Raw genomic sequence first — 22697 nt, 5'->3', positions numbered from 1 at the left:
TCAAGCATATGATGTTTACAAGGTACGTGGAAGAGGTCCAATGCTAAGAACCACAATGTCTGATATACAGAATTTTTTTTATCATTACTGTGTAATATTATTCATCATACAGTACATTCTGTTTACTCGGTTTACATTCTGTTTACTTCAGTAAATTTACTGTTTACATTCTGTTTATTTATCTATCAGTTTGTATCCTTTTCATTCCCGATTGAAAAATGCTAACTCGGGAACATGCTAATAACAGGAAGTGAACTGATTTATCAGTAATTGCTGCCACATTGAGAATGGGTAAATTAAATTTCTCTTCCTCCTACTCCTTTTTAGACACTTTTGTACTATTTTACAATTAAAAATCTGTGATATTCCTTATCATAACTTTGTAAAGCATGTCAGAAATAAGCTAAACCATTATTATTGATGCGTTGTCTGCTATGACACAATCACGTCTACAGTGCGCATGCGTCGAATACAGGAAGTTGAATAATCAGCTGATACTGCTGCTTGTGTTGTTAATGCCTGAAGTTGCCGTTGTTCGGACACCCTGCTACTGTATATCGGCCGCCGATACTGACGAAACATTAAGCCCACAAAAGGAACATGGCGGACATATAAACGCTGACAAACAATATGTGTCACAAGGGACGTGTTTCTTACGGAGGAATTTGAATTAGTGTCAACGCGGCAGAAGAGCTAGCTCCCAAATGCTGGTACCTTCGAGGGAAGGAAGAAAGAAACACACCGTCTGAACCTGCTTTGTCGTTTTATAACCTGAATTGTGTAACTATGTACTGAATTTTCGGGCATTTTTTTGTATATTTTATGCTAATTTCTACTTAATCTTGAACGCAATCAAAGCGGCTAACTCGTTGGCTAATGTTAGCCCATAGCCCGACACAGTGTTGTTGTCCTGCTTGGTGTTTTCGTAACTAACAGGTAGTGACAGATCACCTTAGCGATTATTGGGGGTATCTAAGCATATATATCCTGATGACATTGCTTATTTTATTTATCTCTATAATCAGGTGGCTCAACACGTATCCCTGTGAGAGAATCTAACTGGTGATAATGCGTCGTGTGGCTCATTTCTTTGCTTTTTGAGCCCTCAAGATTACGCAATTAAGCACTAGTTTGACTGACAGCTGATGTTGTACGTGGCTGCTTGTGTCATTTGTTTGTGCAAATGCAGCTAACTTTGTAATCTTGGTTGAAATTGTCAGCTTTAAAGCCTTGGCTGACTTTATATTGGTTATATTTAATTGTTTATTTTGTTCTCATTGGTTTTGATTTTAATGTTAATATCATATGCATTAAAGTGGACACTTGTTGCTCGAAAGTGTCACACTGATGCTCACACATGACGTCGGTAGCTGTAGAGACACAGTGCCTGTAAAGTAGCCCCCCCCCAGTATAGTTTGGCGTACATTGATCCAGCAGGGAGAGAGACAGAATCCTTCAGTGGGTTCCATTGTGTCTTAAGGTGAGCCACCCACCACTACTTGCCAATGCTGGATTTGGAGGTGGTACCTGAGCGATCACTTGGAAATGAACAATGGGAATACGCTTTAGGTAAGTATTGATGATAATGCTTACTCAAATGTATTTCTTATATTGGCAAATCTTTGAATGTGTGGTAATATATTAGCTCAAAGCATGTATCATATGTAAAAACAGTATTCATTTTGTTCCAGAAGAAGCATTTATAATACAGTTGATGATGATCCCTTGCTGATTTTGTGAATATATTGCCTTACAGTCCAACCTCCCAGCAAAGCCAAATCACTGTATGTAATGTATGGAATGGAATGGAATGGCCTTTATTGTCATTATACAAGATGTACAACGAAATTGGAGAGCTTCTCTTTTCAGTGCAGTAGTCAAGTTCAAAAAACAAAAAAAGTACAGTAAACCTCGGATATATCGGAAATTCGCTCACAACGGACAGATAAAAAGAACCAATTTTTCTGTAATGCATTTCCAATAAAAATTCATTGCATATATCAGATTTTTTATAACGGATTTCGCCTATTTCGGACAAAATCTCCAGTCCCGTTCCAATGCATTTCCATTAAATTTCCCTCGCATATATCGGATGGCCGCATCGTGGCGCTCCGATTCGCCGAATCGTGACAGGCCGCTATACGACGTCATTTGCAGCGTTTGCAGCGTTGCCTGCGCGTCCAGGTACATTGGAAACATAGTCAAGGAAGTGCCTTTTTATAACGGATAAAATCCGATTTACGCATATACCGGATATAAATCCGATATATGCGTAAAACGGACATTTTCCGGTATACGCATATAACGGATTTAGCTTATATCGGACAAAACCAGTGGGAACAATTGAATCCGATATATCCGAGGTTTACTGTATATAAAGTAGAGTAAAAAAGACAATTTAACAAGATATATACAAGATATCCAAAATATACACATAGTATTGCACAGGAGCATATGCAGGAGCAGATATATTAATTTTAGTGCAATAATCAATGGGTCATAGTGCAAATAATGACTGCAAATAATGTGTTTTTTCCCAGGCATGCCATTGGCCCAAGCCATCTCTATTCTCCAGAAACACTGCCGCATTATCAAAAATGTCCAGGTGCTTTACAGTGAACAGGTGAGAGCTGGTCACAGTGTACAGAAATTGTGTTTATGTATGTTTTTCGGAACGTCTCCGTGTCGAATTTGCATATTCTCAGGGTACGCAGGCTTACTCCCACATCCCAAACATGCATGTTAGGTTAAATGGAGACTCTAAATTGTCTGTATGTGTTCTGCGATTGGCTGGCGACCAGTCCCGCCTCTGGCCCCAAGTCAGCTTGATTAGGCTCCAGCTTACCCGTGACTCTCATGAGGACAATCAGTATAGAAATTGGATGTATGGAAGCTTTTGGTACCTCTAAGGTTGAAGAAAATCAGTTTTTCCCCATTGGAAATCTTGGAATAGAACTCTGGGTTTGGGTTTTTTAATGAAATTTCAGATTTATATTTCCCTACACAGCGGCACGGCGGTCGAGTGGTTAGCGCGCAGACCTCACTGCTAGAGACCAGGGTTCACTTCCACCCTCGGCCATCTCTGTGTGGAGTTTACATGTTCTCCCATGTTTCGTCCCACATCCATAATTGGCGACTCCAAATTGTCCATAGGTATGAATGTGAGTGTGAATGGTTGTTTGTCTATATGTGCCCTGTGATTGGCTGGCGACCAGTCCAGGGTGGATCCCGCCTCTCGCCTGAAAACAGCTGGGATAGGCTCCAGCACCCCCACGACCCTCTTGAGGAAAAAGCGGTAGAAAATGAATGAATGAATATTTCCCTACACTTTGATTTAAGTCCTTTTTAGGAGGAATGAATTAAGATGTACTTTAACTAAGAGTGCTCGGGGGTGTGTACATGTTTCAAAATGTGTTTATGAATCATATACAATCAGCAATAAATGTTTTGTCTGCAAATTGCCATGTGCATCATGTGTGAGGGTCCACTCATATTGATATGAATTAATGCACTGACTTATGTCCCCCAACAGACACCATTCAGCCATGACCTCATACTGAACTTGACTCAGGATGGCATTAAACTGCTCTTTGATGCAACAAATCAGAGACTCAAGGTGAAAATGTGACTTTTAAATCAGGCCTATGCACACACAATGCAATATGCATGTGCTGCCACATCTTTTAAGTCCTTTCTAAATAAAGGATCTCACACTTATGCTGCAGAATATGTAAGTGGATTGTGGTTAGATAAAAGTGCTGCGGCATTTTCCCTGTAATTATGCTTTTGTGGCACATTAGTATTGTTACATTTTCTCATCACAACTTTTGTTTAATCACATGAAGTAAGCATTGCACACCTGATTTGTCTTGTTGCTGACAGGTGATTGAAGTGTACGACTTGAGCAAAGTCAAGTTGAAGTACTGGTGAGTAGAAATACACACTTAAAACATAGAAGGTGACACTAGAGGACAGTACCGAGTCTCCATACATGTGTATAAAAAATAATAAATACACAGTCTGACTGGATTCTATAGACTGATATTGGGGTTTTGAGTAAAGGGGTTGCATGCTAAAGGGCACCCGGATAAGCTGAGGGTACAGGAGAACCTCTTTAAGGTTGTAGTTCCAAGACACTGGGCAACTTCTAATTTATTTGTATGCTTTTGTGCATATCGGAAATAATGTAAATAAAAATAATACACAGTATTCCATGCAGAAGCTGTTGTCGTTAGAAAATTGTACAGGTGGTTTTTGGGTTACATAAGAGTCCCATTCCTACATTGTGATGCTAGTCATGTTTTGGTTAAAGTTGGCTCTAAAATAAAAAATTATACCTAAATTCACTGTTAAGTCACTCAAACTAGTTCTAAGTAGGGGTGTCATGATACGCTATTGTTTATGTATATTGGAGATCAGCAAAAAATAAGTATAGGATTATATTGGCCTAATAATCTCAGATATTGTCTGTTTTTGGGTCTGGTTCTCCGTTTAATATCATATCAAGCCTTTTCCATGACCATGCTATTGGTATCGCCTAAGCCTGCCAATTAACAAATTTTACAGGACGATAATTGTCCCACAAATTATAAAACAATAAACAATATCAACATTATAGTGAGACAGTTTTTTATTAATATAATGATAACATATAGCATAATTCTGCATGTCCACTGCATCAAAAGCAACTTAAATTTCTCAAGAATATTAAGCATTAGGCTGCACGGCGGTCGAGTGGTTAGAGCGCAGACCTCACAGCTAGGAGACCCGAGTTCAATTCCACCCTCGGCCATCTCTGTGTGGAGTTTGCATGTTCTCCCCGTGCATGCGTGGGTTTCCTCCCACATTCCAAAAACATGCTAGGTTAATTAGCGACTCCAAATTGTCCATAGGTATGAATGTGAGTGTGAATGGTTGTTTGTCTATATGTGCCCTGTGATTGGCTGGCCACCAGTCCAGGGTGTAACCCGCCTCTCGCCCGAAGACAGCTGGGATAGGCTCCAGCACCCCCGCGACCCTTGTGAAGATAAGCGGTAGAAAATGAATGAATGAATATTTAGCATTATATTAAAAAAAAATTAAAAACAAAAAAAGACAGAAAAATCCCAATGAAAATAAAATGAACTAAAAATAGAAATCACTGTCATCACAATATTTTTTTTCAATGTGTGACTGCTTGACAGTCAGATTACTTTATGTATCTTCCACTATGTGTTGTTCTCACGGTCCAAATAAATAAAATAACCACACATGGTTCCCTTGGTGAAATGCGAAAATTAACAAATTCCGACCTTACTACATATGGTCATGGTATGTGCCATTTGGTGTGTGTGTTTGCTAATCAGGTTATTAGCCTCTTCCTTCTCCTGCATCCAGTGCAGGAGTGCACCCACAGGTGGTTGCTCATCAGGAAAGGCAGTCAGGCAGATGACAGGAGTGAGAAAGTGAGACGCTCACAGACACAGGCAGGAGCAGCAGGTCACCTGGTAGATGGCTTTCTTTTTTTTCCTCTTTTTTTTTTTACGTTTTTTGGCAGATTCCAACATGGTGTATGTGCTTATTTGTTATTCCAGTTTGGTTTGGAGGCCATCGTTTTTTTTTTTTGTGCTTTCCATCTGATATGTTTTTATCCTTTGGTTCTTCTTGGGCAGGTTAGTGAAGGTTTAATCTAGTAGCGTGGGTGCCCTGTTTTTTTTTTTTTTTTTTTTTTTGGGCCGATGTCTCCGATATTTGTGGTAGTAGATTATTAAATTACTTTTATATGCTAGGACTACGTTAAAAAGCCATAGCATTTCAGTATGTGGAATCAAACTATGGAATGGATTGAGTAAGACCCTCAAACAATGCACAACGATGAGCCAATTCAAGAAACAATACAAGCAGTTGATGTTTGCTAAATACAAGGATGAAGAGTCTTGAACCAGTCATGATGTGCTATATATATCACTATATTGACACTTACTATGGTACCCATTATGTCATTGGATGGTCATATCACCTCCTACTTCGGTAGGGGACAAAAAATTACAAAAAAAACCTTAAACTGTATTATGGAAAGCAGGAAGTGAACAAATGTAACAGTTACTGATTGTAAAAGTACCAAATCAGCTTTGCTTCTTCCTACTCCTTTTGGACATGTGGAACTGTGAACTGATTATGTGATGCATTCAATTGTAATCTGATGCATGTTCAAATGAAATTAAACCATTAACATTAACATTACTTTTTCCCGCCAACCTTTCAAGACAGTCAACGCAACTGTTTTGTTTATATTCATTTAATTTGTATCCGTGGCGTTCTTTAAATGTTTGACTTGTCAGGCTTGGGAAGTAAACAAGCATCTCCAGAAAAACAGTTCTCAACTGCAGTGTTCGCATCGTAACAAGGCTAGAAACAACTACCCTCCAGTCCCCCCCCAAAACAAGTTCTCTCTTGACTATTAGCGGTGTTTCTATGGATGTGTTGTTGTTCATTTTATTTTTATGTGCGGATCACATTTAGCCATAAACATTACAGCTGCTATTGAATTGCCGGTAATGGAGTCAAGTCATTTTTAATGTGTTCTTAAAACACTTGGCTTATCAACTGAGATGTTGCATTAGCTTCTGCAGTGTTGCAGTGTTAACACATCTCTGCCATTTGTATGTGTCGTTCCAGTGGAGTCCATTTCAACTCTCAAGCCATTGCCCCCACTATAGAACAAATAGACCAGTCCTTTGGAGCTACTCACCCTGGAGGTATACTTGTATTTCAGATGTTTACTTATATATTTCTCTGTAGAGAAATAATCCACTATTGGGTCCATTTTATTGAAGCCACTTCTTCCTTCTTCCTTTTTGTTCAGTTTACAATGCAGCAGAGCAGTTGTTCCATCTCAACTTTCGAGGACTATCTTTCTCCTTCCAACTAGACTCATGGAACGAGGCTCCAAAATACGAGGTGAGATTATAGCTGTGGAATTTAACAGGTTTTATGTTCTGGTTTTGCTGACTGAACTGGGCTGTGGATGTCCGGATCCTGAGTGCCATTGTTTTTATTGCTCCCATTTTAAAGTGCCTGTCATCAGAGCTGACCTGTATGATTATTTGTGGTAGAGATTAATGTTTTTATTCTTATATTTTATTCTTATTTTATTCCATTCTTATATATTAGTACTGGTTGTGTATTACTCCCAGTTGTTTTGCTTTGGCAGCCTAACTTTGCCATGGGTTTGGCCTCCCTGCAGATTCCACACGGGGCCATGGTGAAGAGGATGCACATCTACACCGGCAACAACCTACAAGAAACAAAGTACTAAAATCCCTGTGAAGTCATTTAGTTCTTGTATTTGATACTCTTCTTCTTGTTTTCAGAGCTCCAGCGATGCCATTGGCTTGTTTCCTTGGTAACATTTATGCAGAGTGTGTGGATGTCCTGAGAGATGGTGCGGGACCTGTGGGCCTCAAACTCCGCCTCTTAACCGCGGGTAACATGCTTCTGTGTTCCCATTCTTGTTGTTTCTAACTAGTTGATTTATTTCTTGGTTATTCATTTGTCATTTTACGCTTGTGTGGCTGTTCAGGTTCTGGTCCTGGTGTGATGGGCGATGCTAAAGTGAGGTCCTTAGAAAGAAACATCTACTTTGGAGACTCTTGCCAGGATGTCCTCGGTGCTCTGGGATCCCCGCATAAAGTCTTCTACAAGTCTGAGGACAAGGTTTGCGAAATTCTTCTTTTTCTTTCCAAACAACTCATTAGTTGCCTTACACATGTTTCACTTAAAGAAATGGCTAATTACTGAATGTTGGAACCCACTATTAAACCTTCTGAAAGACACCAAAGACGCCAAATTCTCCATTTACATACTGTATAATGTAACCTGTGACCTGACCTTAATAGCGGCCTGGCTCCAGCAAGCCCGCGACCCTTGTGAGGATAAGCGGTATAGAAAATGAATGGATTTATCCCATTACATGCAGTAATGAGACATTACAATTTAAAACACACACAGAAAAGAAAGACATATTTGTTTGTGTAGGCAAAATTCTTCCTTGAAGAAACATGTATTGATGACACTAAGATGCAGCGTTGATGTTCTGCTGGTTTATTTTAGATGAAGATCCACTCTCCATCACCTCACAAGCAGGTTCCCTCCAAATGTAACGACTACTTTTTTAACTACTTCACCCTGGGAGTGGTATGTATTTGTGTTTGATGATTTGTATTAGGGGAATTGTGTTACTTGATTGTGTTATTCTTTCTGATCAGTGGGAGAGAAGAAATGAAACAATCATGATTTGGTTTTAAATATAGACTTTCAGCTATGAATCACAAATACATGTTATTTAATATTTAGACCAAAACTAAATAAAGAAGTTACGTTATGCATATTATTCACCAGCGTACATTTTAGTGGTTTTCCTTTTTGTTCAGGATATCCTGTTTGACTCGACAACTCACCTGGTTAAGAAGTTTGTCCTCCATACCAACTACCCAGGGCATTACAACTTCAATATGTAAATATTACACTACTTATTTTTGTACTGTTTCCTGTGTTCTGAAATATTTTATTTGAAATTACCCAAATCATACATGTGTAATTGTTCTCTGTAGTGTGATGATTTTGTTCTCTCCTTTTTCAACGCAGCTATCATCGATGTGATTTTAAGATCCCGCTTGTCATTAAAAAAGGTAGGCACTCAATGCGTATGTCCTGCATTTATTTTTCTCCCCCCTTAGCTGATGTTATATAATGTGTATTTTTATTTTTCTGCCAGAAGGAGCCGACTCTCAGACTGACAACTGCATATTAACTACTTACAGCAAGGTCAGTACCAGACTAGGGTTGGTTATTGTTGACAAGGAGTAGTAATAGTAGTAGAAACAGTGCCCGATCGGGTCCTTAAAAAAGAGGAAAATATACCAATTTTGTCCAAAAACAATGTCTTTATTTTTACTTACTTAACAGAATTAACAGAATTACAGAATTTACTTACTTAACAGAAGTATTTTAAATATCAATTTAATTATAACTAATACATTGACCGGGCTGCACGGCAGTCGAGTGGTTAGCACGCAGGCCTCACAGCTAGGATACCAGGGTTCAATTCCACCCTCGGCCATCTCTGTGTGGAGTTTGCATGTTCTCCCCGTGCATGCGTGGGTTTTCCTCCCACATTCCAAAAACATGCTAGGTTAATTGGCGACTCCAAATTGTCCATAGGTATGAATGTGAGTGTGAATGGTTGTTTGTCTATATGTGCCCTGTGATTGGCTGGCGACCGGTCCAGGGTGTACCCTGCCTCTCGCCCGAAGACAGCTGGGATAGGCTCCAGCACCACCGCGACCCTCGTGAGGAAAAGCGGTAGAAAATGAATTAATTAATACATTGACCATTATTAAATAAAATATACACAGCAAATTGTCATCATTATTAGTTCAGTATTCCGCTGTTTCTGAATGCACCTGGTATGCCGTGGCCGTGATTGGTGGATAACCAGGAAGTGCTCTGTTGCTGCTGTGGAGCGTTACAGCAAAATGTCTGTGAGCGATGCTGGAATTGAGCGCTGCTGTTGGCGTATTAAGTTGTTGCAAGCACCAAAACAAGACACCGATAGATACTTTATTTCAGTCTGGCTACTACCATTGACATCGGAACTGGCGCCATTACGATATGCCGTTTCAGTATGCGTCCCTGATATGGACATGACATAAACCTTGCTTTTGAGATTTTTTTTTGCTATTTTTACAAGCCCAGATTTCACAAAAAGCTTCCAAAATATACTTTTAAAGAGCGCCAACACAAAGGGAAGCTAGATGAGCGCCATGGATCTCACAAGTCTCACATGGTCAATATAGTAATATTGTTTTTAACATTTAGTTTTTCTTGTCAGTGGGATCAGGTTCAGGAATTGCTGGGCCACCCGATGGAAAAGCCTGTTGTCCTTCATAGGTAAAGAAAAACATGCTATGACTGCAAAACTTAAAATTTATCACGATATTTCTATACATTTGATATTTATTTCCACTTCATGATTGTTATATTATTACCAAATATGTGTTCCACAGGTCCTCATCTGCCAATAACACCAATCCCTTTGGTTCTACCTTCTGCTTTGGACTCCAGAGGATGATCTTTGAGGTGAGTCATTTTTAGAGGCGGCATGGTGGTGTAGTGGTTCACGCAGACTCACGGTCAGATCAAGATTTTAATCTGTGTGGTGGAGTTTTTGTTTTTATTCTATGCTTTTCTGGGTTTTGTCCTAATACAATGGCTTCCTTAAGAAACCACATATAGTTGGTGGGTAGACAAATTTATTTTTTTCAGATTAAAATGAACAAAGCATTATTAGAGCCCTGTAGACATGACAAAACACGACTATAGTCACATTTATACTCTTTTTATTTACAACATATTGAGCTAGGGTCTGGGTGAACTGGGCCACATCAGTTTTTCCCAAAAAAAAATGCATTTATTAAAAACAAAACAAAAAAAAAACTTTGCTTTGGTTCCAATTTTCTACAATAAAAGCTCTGATAAAACATTCCACTGTTCTCAAATATCTTACTTTTTATTTTTCTGCATAAAATAAGATGAAAAATAAATAAACAAATCAAGAATAAAGAAAATCAATCAGTAATAAATCAATAAATATAATAATAATAATAATAAAATGGCAAATAATAAAAACTTACACGACTATAGTCACATTTATACGTTTTTGATTTACAACATATTGCGCAACTGCAGGGTCTTGAGACACATGCTAACTCGCAAACTAGAGAGCTAGCGACCTAAACGGTAGCCTTCAAGTTATGTCCTTTAAACTTAAATAGCCAAAAACTTACCACTTCCACACGGATAGGGAGGATAACTATTAACAGTTATTTAACCTTTAACATGAACATTAATCAAACGTAATCATTTTTTCTGGGTACATGATACCATACAGCATCCATATCAAACTTGCGCAGGTCGCACTAACATTTCATATCAAGGCGGGGGCCTCAAACTAGTGTCCTGCGGGCCGCGTGTTTGAGGCCCCTTGTCTAACAGGGTGGGTTCTGTCGGGTCTCGGTGCCTTTTAATCTAAATTGTTGTTTTTAACACGAACAGGTGATGCAGAATAGCCACATAGCGTCCGTGACCCTCTACGGTGCTCCACGGACCACCAGTCCAGCCCCACCCGAGTCCAGTAGCAGCTCCCACTGAACAAGTAACCTGACACCATGTCTCATTCTGGCTTGTCCTGAAAAACGTGCAGAGTTGAAACCAAGCAGACCTAACCAACAATAACAACAACAACAACACGGCCATTCTTGCATTGAATAGCATTTGTTTTCCTGCTGGCTTGGAAGAATTGCTCCTCAAATCACATCCAACACACAGTTTGTTGGAGAATGAATACCTACATGTGAGTTTTTGGCTGACTTGATGGCGTGATGGAATCTGTGTTCAGGTACAACTCCATAAAGGACTGCAAAAAAAAAAAGGAAGGGAAAGATAAGCTTTGCCATTTTTGTCAAGTGCAGCTAAGAGCCTGTGTGAAGCTTTTAGATATGAACATGTTGAGCTTCTGCCACTGCGGACTTCAGAGAGCGTCCCCCCACCCCCCAAGAAAAAAAAAAATAACTGACCAGTATCCTCAGACAGAACTGGCTTGATCATCGCCAACGAACCACACTGCCAGCCTGCCCGCTTCTGCTCGTCTTCCTGCCCGACCACACTAACCATAAGAAGCTAAGCGTCCCAGCCCAGGAGGAGCCAACCAAAGCTGGAAGGTGAAAGAAGACCCAAACTCTCAATAGTCAGACGGCCAGATGTGAAGCCTCTGAAAGCAGAACTATCCAAACATTATTGTCTCCCCCCCGTCCGTCCCTGCCGCCTAAAGTGCTGTAAAATGAGCACCTGCATGACCGAGCCTGCTGAAGCCTCTTCTGTCATTTTAACACATGAAGCACACACACACACAAGGTCACTTGCCATGTTGCTTTTGAGCAAAAGGTCAGTCAACGCATCCTGTTGGACTTTTCCACTTGGCATTTTTTTAGCCCCCAAACTTGTCGAAATCCACACCAACGCTGCATGAACCTGATAAACAACTTTATTTGGACGAGAGGAACCCGAAGAGAAAAGCACAAATTGGCAACCTCTTTTGTTTATCTTCAGTCCTGCATGTTGTAAGGGACGCTGCCCCCCCCCCGTCCCTCGTCCACCCGTCTCTCCAACTCATTGCATGACTCTTCCCAGGCTTTTGTAAGTATTACTTTGCACACAACCATAACACCTTGACTTGTTTGATTATTTGGCCAAATCTTCAATACATGTTAACGTGAACGTTTGTTTTTCCTTTTTAACCGTAAATCTTGGAGAGAGTTGAGGTTCTGTTATTTTGTTATTTTACTGAGTGAGTTACGCTACATGACACGGTGATGCTATTCATCCTTCAGCGACATCTGCATCATCTTTTGTTTGTTGAGTTGCCAAATGCATAAGCCAAAGACATTTCATGGGCATTTCTGCTCATCTTGCAGACATTCTCACTGTAACTTCTTGTCCTTTTGGAGAAAAGAGGCAGTTTTTTTTGTTGTTGGTAAAAGCATTGAAATTCAACTTGGATTTTAAACAGCTGGCTGTGATTGCAAAAAAAAAAGGTTGAAGAAAGGAAGGAACTGCTAGGACAATACAGTGTTTCCTATACATTTGGCAAAGAAACGAATGTATCATGCATCACGCATTATGGCCAATTGAGTAAATCAGGTAAAGGTTTGAATGTGAAGGGAATAGGCTTCATGTGAATGAAAAAGTTGTGAATTAATCGATTAATCGAACATGTCATGACAATAACGTTCCTACATTAAAACGGTAACATGAGAGAAATTTTAATTGTCATTAAAATAAATTTGTAACGTGTAAGTCTTAATATGAGAATAAAAGTAGTTAAAGGGGACCTATTATGCTTTTCCGGCGGCACGGTGGTCGAGTGGTTAGCGCACAGACCTCACAGCTAGGAGACCAGGGTTCAATTCCACCCTCAGCCATCTCTGCGTGAAGTACTCCTGTCTCCGGGTACTCCGGTTTCCTCCCACATTCCAAAAACATGCTAGGTTAATTGGTGACTCCAAATTGTCCATAGGTATGAATGTGAGTGTGAATGGTTGTTTGTCTATATGTGCCCTGTGATTGGCTGGCGACCAGTCCAGGGTGTACCCCGCCTCTCGCCCGAAGACAGCTGGGATAGGCTCCAGCACTCCCCGCGACCCTTGTGAGGATAAGCGGTAGAAAATGAACGACTTAATTTCTTGGAAACTACAAGGCAGATAATTATAAGCAGCTGGTGGCAAACCTCCTGATGATTTTACATTTAACTACAAATGCACTTCTGTCGGAGCTGCATGTTGGTCAAGTGGTTAGCGCGTGGACCTCGCAGCTAGGGTTCTCGCATGCGTGGGTTTTCCAAAAACATGCTAGGTTAATTAGCGACTCCAAATTGTCCATAGGTATGAATGTGAGTGTGAATGGTTGTTTGTCTATATGTGCCCTGGGATTGGCTGGCGACCAATCCAGGGTGTACCCCGCTTCTCGCCTGAAAACAGCTGGGATAGGCTCCAGCACCAAACTTTTGTAGAAGTAACAGGACAAATGAGCTCAGCAGCTGTCTGGAAGTCCTCCGGAGCGCTTGAGAGTGTGACCAATAAATTAAACAGACTTTTTGGGCAGGAATTAAGAAATCCATGGAAACACTGCAGCATCTGGAAGATCTAGAAAGCTTTCTATGTGGGTTATTGTGTGTAGCTGCTCTATAGGAGTTCACAATTTGATACAAAAAATGAAAATGAGCATAATAGGTCCTTTTTAATGATGCTAATGCTTTTTTCCCCTTGCGCTTTTAAAATTGTATTTATAAATTTCTCTCAAAAGTACCACTTTATTCTTATAATATTGGGAATTTTATGTTTTTATGTTTCCTTTTAAATGATCCATAGGTATGAATGTGAGTGTGAATGGTTGTTTGTCTATATGTGCTCTGTGATTGGCTGGAGACCAGTCCAGGGTGTACCCCGTCTCTAGTCCAAAGTCAGCTGGGATAGGCTCCAGCATACCCTGCTATCATAGTGAGCATTTAGTGGCATCAAAAATGGATGAATGAATGTCCTTTTGTTGTAGCCAAATTATTTTTTTAACTTAATTTTTTTACTTTTAGCCTTTTTTTTCTCCTTGCAATATTTTAGCATTATTTCCATTTAGCTTCACTTGTTATTGTTAGTGGACAAATGTATACTCGTTATTATTTGGCTTGGCTTTGTTCTTGTTTTTCCCCCAGTTTTTTAGGGTGGCCTTAGTACTCTTGTACACAGCTTATACATTAAAAAAAATAATTTGGATTTGATTCATTGTTTTTTGGGGGGGAAGATTAAGAATTTGTCAGTGAATATTAGGGTCCTGTGAAAAACCACCATGAGTCATTCCTTCACTCTAACATAACAGATTGTATGCAAGAGTGGATGCGTTAAAAAAAACAACCTTGTTCCCTTACTTCATTTGTCAACATAAACAGGTTGGAACGCTTTTGATTATTTGTTGCGGTAACCATAGAACTCTGTAAAGACTGCAGGTGTTTGATCACGTTTGCACTAAGGAATCATAAATAGTCATATCATTTAGTCAATTTACCAGCAGGGAAACACAATCCTTACTTATATATTTTTTTTTAATATATAGTTTTTTTTGTTTTTTTTTTTCAGAATGTTTCCAATCAGAAATATTGAGTTTCAGTTAGGGATATACAAAACTTCTGCAGAATTGTCATCCTTCCTGGATGTATTTATACATTTATTATTATTATTATTATTGTCTATTCAAACACTTTAGTGTGCATTTGAAGAAACAAAGCAGAAAAGAACAAAACTTTGTGCCTCATTTCCCACTGAGCCTGTCTTTGACCTTTGTATTTTCTCCCCTGTGTAGAGTACATAATAGTGTGTGTGTGTGTGTGTGTGTATGGGCTATCATAGCAGCATCATACATTATGCTGGTATGGCCTTAGATTTATTTTTGCCTGTTGAGAATTACTGCATTTTCTACATCACATTCATGTTTTTGTACTTTTCGTTTTCTTATCTCTTGAGTGACTGACATAGTTACGCCAACCAATAATCACAAAGGACGCCGATTTCAAACGTAGAGTCACTTTTCGAGTCAACGACTTGTCCAGATTAAAATTAAAATGTGTTTTAATCTGAAGGAGACTCCTTAACTAGTATGTGCTTGTAGAGCTTCCTGTCATGCAAAAAGCTGCTTTGCTGTGGAAAGGAAGAAGAAAAAGTGTAAGGATTCTCCTCTTATTCCACTTTAAGACTTATTTTAGTCGTATGAGGAGGTTTTTGATCATGAGAGCATCAACTCAGGTGGACATATCACAACCTTGCTTTTGTCTTGAGAACAGTGAAGGTGACATGTGATTGCTATTTTTTTTCCATTTCATGGGAAGGTGAATGAGTATTATCATAAAGTTTTAATTTATAATACACAGCCTCATCGTGTTTGTAATTATACTGGTATAAACGCTTTGTATTGTCTTTTTTTTTTGTTCCCCATTTCCTTACATTGTGTGTATTTGTTTTTATCCATTCCTGGAAATGACATTTAAAAGTTCCATTTGATTAAAACATGAACATGAATGAAATGTCATCTAGTATATTTTAATGCCTGTTACTTTGTGTAAGAAGAAATAACATACAGTAATAAATACTCAGCATTTCAACTGGAAAAAAAAGGCAATAATGAAATAATGCAGTGCAAATTGAGTTTGTGGATTTAAAGCATTGCAAAAATGTTGCTTGCTGACAAACTGTGGCTGTACTTTTTTGACTTTTTAAAGAGTGTAAAATGCTCAAGTTGACACCCAAGGTTCTTTTCGGTGTCAGAACAAGAAGGATATCGAAGAAATAAAACAATGTGGATGTGACAAATATCAACCAAAGCAATTCATTCATGGATCACATCTGATATCGGTGTGATGGTTTCCACGTATGTCAGTACTTCTATCTGTTTGTTACGGTGTACATTCTGTTCTACTTTATTAGCCATATTGTACCCTGCCTCTTGCCCTAGGTCAGCTGGGATAGGCTCCAGCGTACCCCCAGGACACTAGTGAATATCTGCAAAGTAGGAGTCCTTATTTATAAATTGAATATTTTCCTTGTTACACATATAAAACTTGTTTAGGACCTTCTAAAAAGATATTTTTATTATTACATTATTAGAGCCCTCTTGATGTGACTTAACACCCCTATAGTTACTTTACACTCTTATTACCTCTCAGCTAATATCATGTTTCTGATTCCACCACTAACTGATTGAAATTGAACCAACATGGGCTGCATGGCGTACAAGTGGTTAGCACGTAGGCCTCACAGCTAGGAGACCCGAGTTCAATTCCTCCCTCGGCCATCTCTGTGTGGAGTTTGCACGTTTTCCCCGTGCATGGGAGGGTTTTCTCCGGGTACTCCGGTTTCCTCCCACATTCCAAAAACATGCTAGGTTAATTGGCGACTCCAAATTGTCCATAGGTATGAATGTGAGTGTGAATGGTTGTTTGTCTATATGTGTATATTTTTTCTTGATGTGACTTAACACCCCTATAGTTACTTTACACTCTTATTACTTCTCAGCTAATGTCATGTTTCTGATTCCACCCCTAATTCATTGAAATTGAACCAACATGGGCTGCATGGCAGTCGAGTGGTTAGCTAGGAGACCCAAGTTCAATTCCTCCCTCGGGCATCTCTGTGTGGACTTTGCATGTTCTCCCCGTGTGGGTTTTCTCCGGGTACTCCGGTTTCCCCCCACATTCCAAAAACATGCTAGGTTAATTAGCGACTCCAAATTGTCCATAGGTATGAATGTGAGTGTGAATGGTTGTTTGTCTATATGTGCCCTGTGATTGGCTGGTGACCATTAACTTATTAATTGTCATATTGTGACAATGCCATATTGTGCTGAGTAGCCAGGACTGACAGACACGGTTAATTGGTTGATAAGTGAATATCTGCAAAGTAGGAGTCCTTATTTATGAATAGAATATTTTCCTCATTACACATATAAACCTTCTAAAAAAAAGTTTTTTAACATTATTAGAGCCCTCTTGATGTGACTTAACACCCCTATAGTTACTTTACACTCTTATTACCTCTCAGCTAATGTCATGTTTCTGATTCCACCCCTAACTCATTGAAATTGAACCAATATGGACTGCATGGCGGTCGAGTGGTTAGCTAGGAGACCCAAGTTCAATTCCTCCCTCGGCTATCTCTGTGTGGACTTTGCATGTTCTCCCCATGTGGGTTTTCTCCGGGTACTCCGGTTTCCTCCCACATTCCAAAAACATGCTAGGTTAATTAGCGACTCCAAATTGTCCATAGGTATGAATGTGAGTGTGAATGGTTGTTTGTCTATATGTGCCCTGTGATTGGCTGGCGACCCTAGTGAGGATAAGCGGTAGAAAATGAATGAATTGAACCAACAGCTCCCCTACTGGTTGCAACTAAGCAGTGCATTCTATGCTACGGTGATTACAGCAACATCATTAATCCACTCGTCCCCAAATCAAAACCACAAGGTATCCATTTTATCAAGGCTTGTTTAGTCGTAAACTTTACGTCACATTGAAAGCATTCAGTGTTTTATGTCGACCACATGACTAGTAAGCCCCACGGTGATGTCACATTGTTGCATCAACAGCAGGATCTGGCGGCAAATCTTTCTTTAATGCCTTTAAAACTTTTTTTCCACTTGATATGAGCCGGGGGAGTCATGTGACCAAATAGCATCAGCCAGTTAATCACGCGGGACAAACACCCGTCCCACGCCATAGTCCGTTCCCCTTTCTCCTATCCTCCACCTGAAGGGTCCGGATGTCGGTCTGGTCCTGTTGTGGCAGTTGAGTTTAGGGTCGTGCAGCAGGTTCCACATGAGCCATATTTGGGGTACGCTGAGGCTGTGGACCACCATGAGTTCCCTGTAGAAACACGGGTCGAACGTTTGGAGATGGGGTGCCGCCGACGGACGGGGAATCCCGAATGTACGGAAACCCTGGTGGCGTGATGGTTTGATGCCGATCAGCTGGAGGCACATTCCCAAAAACACGTCGTCGATGGGGAACAGTTCCACCTGTAAGTCAAGTCAACAAAACCATGAAAGAAAAAAACAAAAACCATACGGATTATATTTATCGTGGAAGTACCTGCTGACATGCGGAGCTGAGTCGGCGTGCCGTGTACCCGGACATAACAAAACCCCCTCCGCCGGCGTAGGACGGGTACAAAGCAGCTCCATAAACAAACTCCGGCACAAAGTACTTCGAAGTACGGCGGCGAATTGGTTTAGCGTTGACGATAATATCGCCAATAAAAAGATCCCGGTTTGATTTTTGACCTTGAAGCAGCTCCAGGATGTTCTCGATATTCACATAAACATCAGCGTCCCCCTTGAAGATAAACCTGCAAGCACCATGACATGGAAGAACTGAATAAGAACAAGACTTCTCGGTTCAGGATACTAGAACCTCACACAGACCTGACATGAGAACAGGTTCTGTTGACCCATTCCAGAAAGTGTGTTTCCTTCAACGTCAGGTTGAAGAAGGTGTCCTCAAAGTCCCATAGAAGGATGTCCTTGAAGATTTGACTCTCATAGGTCAGAAGCTGATCCCATAGAGGTAAAGCGGTGCGATTCCTGGGGACCCCTAGAAGAAAAACCGTACGGATGGACCCGTCTTCTCGACCCCACGTCCTCCGCACCACCTGAGGTCATTAGAAGCCAAGTATTTATACATGTAGGAACCAATGGAGGGTTCGGAAACCGATAACAATTTTACCTGCCGTTTATCAAAATCCGCAGCGACAGATTTCACCGCGATGAGCATGTAGAGGTCAGTCAATGACGCCCCCGGGTGACATTTCTCTGGTTGGTCGATAAGAAGCTTGAAGTTGCGTTTGTCCTTCTCTCTCAGGTAGCCCTCAAAGTCAAATGGCGGCATCGTGGGCGGAGGAACACGAGTCGTCTTGGTGGGCTTCGTTGTCTTCTGTCGTAACTTGGATTTTCTTTTAGGTTTAGACTCGGCTTTGGGTTTGGCCTGGGGATGTTTGGACTTGGACTCTGAGTGACGGCGCTGAGGCTCAGTGGGACTGACTGGGGACTGGTTAATTTGGACAGAATATGTGATAGAACGTTCTTATGAATGAAATCATCCATAAATGTATTTTCTAGCAGATTGCCTGTGACTATTCACAATCAGGCGGCATGGCGGTTGAGTGGTTAGCACGCAGACCTCACAGCTAGGGTTCAATTCCACCCTCAGCCATCTCTGTGTGGAGTTTGCATGTTCTCCCCGTGCATGCGTGGGTTTTCTCCGGGTACTCCGGTTTCTTCCCACATTCCAAAAACATGCTAGGTTAATTGGCGACTCCAAATTGTCCATAGGTATGAATGTGAGTGTGAATGGTTGTTTGTCTATATGTGCCCTGTGATTGGCTAGTGACCAGTCCAGGGTGTACACCACGCCTCTCGTTAGGAAAAGCGGTAGAAAATGAATGAATGAATGAATGAATGAACCCATCGGAGGACGAAAAAAATGCAGACATTACTGTGGGTACCTGTGGTGTGAATCTGAAATCTGATTGGTTCACAAAACAGGCCCATTGCTAATAGTGTTAAAGTGACAGGGGCCAGCACGCCTGATTCTGAAGGCCCTGGGGAGATTACATTGACATAGCAACATTCATTCATTTATTCATTCATTCATTCATTTTCTACTGCTTATCGTCACGAGGGTCGCAGGGGTTGCTGGAGCCTATCCCAGCTGTCTTCGGGCCGGAGGCGGGGTACACCCTGGACTGGTGGCCAGCCAATCACAGGGCACATATAGACAAACAACCATTAACCTAGCATGTTTTTGGAATACGTGGGAAAAACCACGCATGCACGGGGAGAACATGCAAACTCCACACAGAGATGGCCGAGGGTGGAATTGAACACCGGTCTCCTAGCTGTGAGGCCTGAGTGCTAACCACTTGCTGCGTGCAGCCCTGAATTATAAAGTTCATTCATTTTCTACTGCTTATCCTCACGAGCCTATCCCAGCTGGAGCCTATCCTAGGTACACCCTGGACTGGTCGCCAGCCAATCACAGGGCACATATAGACAAACAACCATTCACACTCACATTCATACCTATGGACAATTTGGAGTCGCTAATTAACCTAGCATGTTTTTGGAATGTGGGAGAAAACCGTAAAACCGTTCTCCACGGGGAGAACATGAAAACTCTACACAGAGATGGCCGAGAGTGGAATTGAACTTGGGTCTCCTAGCTGTGAGGCCTGCATGCAAACCACTCAACCAAGTATTCTTATTCGTTTTAAATAACTTCCTGTCTTACCCCTGGAGACTCCTGGCCCACTCTGGCCTTGTTGGTTCCCAGCAAGGTCCGACTAGATTTAGTGGGACGTTGGATCTCCAGCTTCCATGCAGGGGTGTCCCAGCCAGAGGACAGAATGACCTTGAACATCACAGCACTTGTTAGAACCAACAGGAAGTGAAGGTTAGCGTCCATTTAAGTATATACCTGTCGCACGTAGAACAGCAAACAAAAGAGCACCAGCAGCAGCATGGTGCACATCACATCTCCTTTCATGTGACCTAAGGACCTCCTCCTTATCATCATCATCATCATCGCCATCTTTGATTACGGTGGTCGTCTCTGGAGCATCTTTGCTTGGAAGACTTCACCGCTTGTGATGTAAAAATCATCTTAGTCCTACGTGGAGGGAGGCTATCTTCTCCATAGCCAGAAGAAGCATCCAAAATCCAATACACTGAAATCACCATAACAACATTAATATCTTTATAAGGTACTTTAACAACAATAATAGAGAAATACATGCATTTTATATATTGTGTTGACTCAGCATTCGCATCCTATTATCAATATACTCAATGGAGGGGGTGTGTCTTGTTATATAAGTCAATATAAATGAGCAACGTATCTCTAACTATGTATATGTGAGAGTTAAACACACATCTAAATGCATATATATATAAATATAAATGCAAAATGCAACATAATGTAACCTATAATGTCCCAAGGTCACCGAGCAGACGTGAACGTGACAGAAAAGACACACAAAACTCGCATTTTCTCACAACAGCAGTTTAGCAAATGCTATCATTTCATATAAAAAGCACAATAAATTGTTGTTACATAACACAATACGTAGTTTTAGGCATTTAAACTTACCAAAAGAAGACCAAGACGTTCAGTGGAAACTTGAAACATCTGTCTGAACGCTGGTCTCCGCGGTGCCTTTACGTGTTGTGGGATATATGTCAATCTGCACCAGACGAGGTGGTACAGGTTAAGCTAGCCGGAACATATTTTGTCGAAATTATTTGTTATTCATTGTTATTTATTAACTGTGGAATGTGTCAAGAAAATAATAAACAAAACTGAATTATTCATGTGTTGTAGCACACTTTACAGTGTTTTTTTTTAATTTTAGGTGGGTGATGAAAAGAAATGAGATAGTCTTTCATTGTCAAGTGCACAGAATACACTTACACTTAATAATATAATATTGTGCTTCACACCGCATGTAAACAATCTAATGTTTTAAATTATGTCAAAAAGTAGCGGTCACAGTAAAATCAACTGTAGGTACTTGAAGGCAGCATTTTACTAACCACGTGGCCACACGTTGAAGGACCAGCCCTCGGGATGGGCGATACTCCTAATGTTGGTATCGAAGGTGCATGGATCGGATACCAACTAAATACATATGCAGAAGTACATTTTGTGTTTTTTACCTTTAATTTATCATAAGAATCAGAAAAAAAAATATATATATTTTTTTTTAGATCTACAAATGTATTTGTGCACAATTTAACAATACAGTGGAACCTTGGTTAGCGTCATTAATCCGTTTCGGAATGACACAAACCAAAACGGATGTTTTGATTAGAAATAGATTCGGTTATCACTAAATCTCTGTTTCCCATAAGGAAAAATTGTAATTAAAACAATCCAGAAAGCCCCAAACACATTTTAAATAGTTTTACAACTGTAGTTTTTACAAACAATTTGAAATGCATATAAATATAGCGTTTGAACGCCGTTGCAGAGAGAGCCTGGCCCTTTAAGAAGAATTGCATTGAGGGAAGTTGAGTGTCTCTTATTTGCCTTTCTGTCAGCACCGCCTCCTGATTGGCTGTACACCATTTTAAATCAATCTCCTCGTGCCGACCTGCGGTTTCTACTGTGTCATTGCTAGCTTGCAGTTTTTGTATGTTTACAAGTTTTTCTCTGACAAAACCCACAATGTTGATGAAATATTATGTGCCCACATGGCAGAAGAGGATGCTAACTATATCGCTGGACATGCTGAAAGAATGTAGAAGTTACTCGGCTGGACAAAAAAGCACAGACAGGCGAGTGAAACGTGTGAGTCACTTAATCATTTCTGTGTTCAACCTCATATTGTATAATTATTCATAATAATTATTCATATTCAAATGACGGTTTGAACTTTTTTTAAAAGAAAAAAATGTGAGAACATTTCGCAAAATCATAAAAACCTGTTTTGAGTGTCAACTGTTGATGACATCATAGACTGGCCACATAACTTCCTGCTCCAGTTGCCATTTTGTTTAGCTAGCTAATA

General features: G+C 40.4%; 2 protein-coding genes and 1 long non-coding RNA gene across 7 annotated transcripts in view; 2 read left to right on the top strand and 1 right to left on the bottom strand.

The window, feature by feature from the left end:
• The first annotated feature begins 484 nt into the window (after positions 1-484).
• phaf1 (phagosome assembly factor 1) lies at positions 485-19265 on the top strand. Of its 4 annotated transcripts, none has more exons than XM_058075014.1 (16): positions 485-1569; positions 2541-2623; positions 3533-3616; positions 3883-3926; positions 6658-6737; positions 6845-6939; positions 7226-7290; positions 7353-7465; positions 7562-7695; positions 8092-8175; positions 8412-8494; positions 8626-8669; positions 8759-8805; positions 9872-9930; positions 10047-10119; positions 11095-19265. In XM_058075014.1, exons 1-16 carry the CDS (start codon positions 1506-1508, stop codon positions 11188-11190), a joined length of 1248 nt encoding a protein of 415 aa, XP_057930997.1. In that variant the 5' UTR covers positions 485-1505; the 3' UTR covers positions 11191-19265. The 4 variants fall into 4 exon arrangements, with proteins under 4 accessions (XP_057930997.1, XP_057930995.1, XP_057930994.1 ...); XM_058075012.1 differs by having other exon boundaries at positions 7193-7290; XM_058075011.1 differs by having other exon boundaries at positions 7193-7290; positions 8756-8805.
• b3gnt9 (UDP-GlcNAc:betaGal beta-1,3-N-acetylglucosaminyltransferase 9) lies at positions 17586-22663 on the bottom strand. The gene is made up of 8 exons (XM_058075009.1): positions 22612-22663; positions 21278-21371; positions 20606-20855; positions 20420-20539; positions 18857-19177; positions 18556-18782; positions 18224-18479; positions 17586-18150 (listed from the first exon to the last, which is right to left on the bottom strand). The coding sequence occupies exons 3-8, from the start codon at positions 20717-20719 to the stop codon at positions 17818-17820; spliced, it is 1371 nt and encodes a 456-aa protein (XP_057930992.1). The 5' UTR covers positions 20720-20855; positions 21278-21371; positions 22612-22663; the 3' UTR covers positions 17586-17817.
• The window catches only part of LOC131130904 (uncharacterized), a 13307-nt gene continuing 12785 nt past the window's right edge, over positions 22176-22697 (top strand). For both annotated transcript variants that reach the window (XR_009130117.1, XR_009130118.1), the window contains exon 1: positions 22176-22475. This is a non-coding gene — a long non-coding RNA (uncharacterized LOC131130904). The remainder of the gene's footprint in view (positions 22476-22697) is intronic.

Source organism: Doryrhamphus excisus, chromosome 6 (genome assembly GCF_030265055.1).
Source record: "Doryrhamphus excisus isolate RoL2022-K1 chromosome 6, RoL_Dexc_1.0, whole genome shotgun sequence".
In the NCBI taxonomy this organism is placed as follows: Eukaryota; Metazoa; Chordata; class Actinopteri; order Syngnathiformes; family Syngnathidae; genus Doryrhamphus; species Doryrhamphus excisus.
The sequence above is the reverse complement of the archived record's forward strand: the minus strand, read 5'-3'. Positions and strand labels throughout refer to the sequence as shown.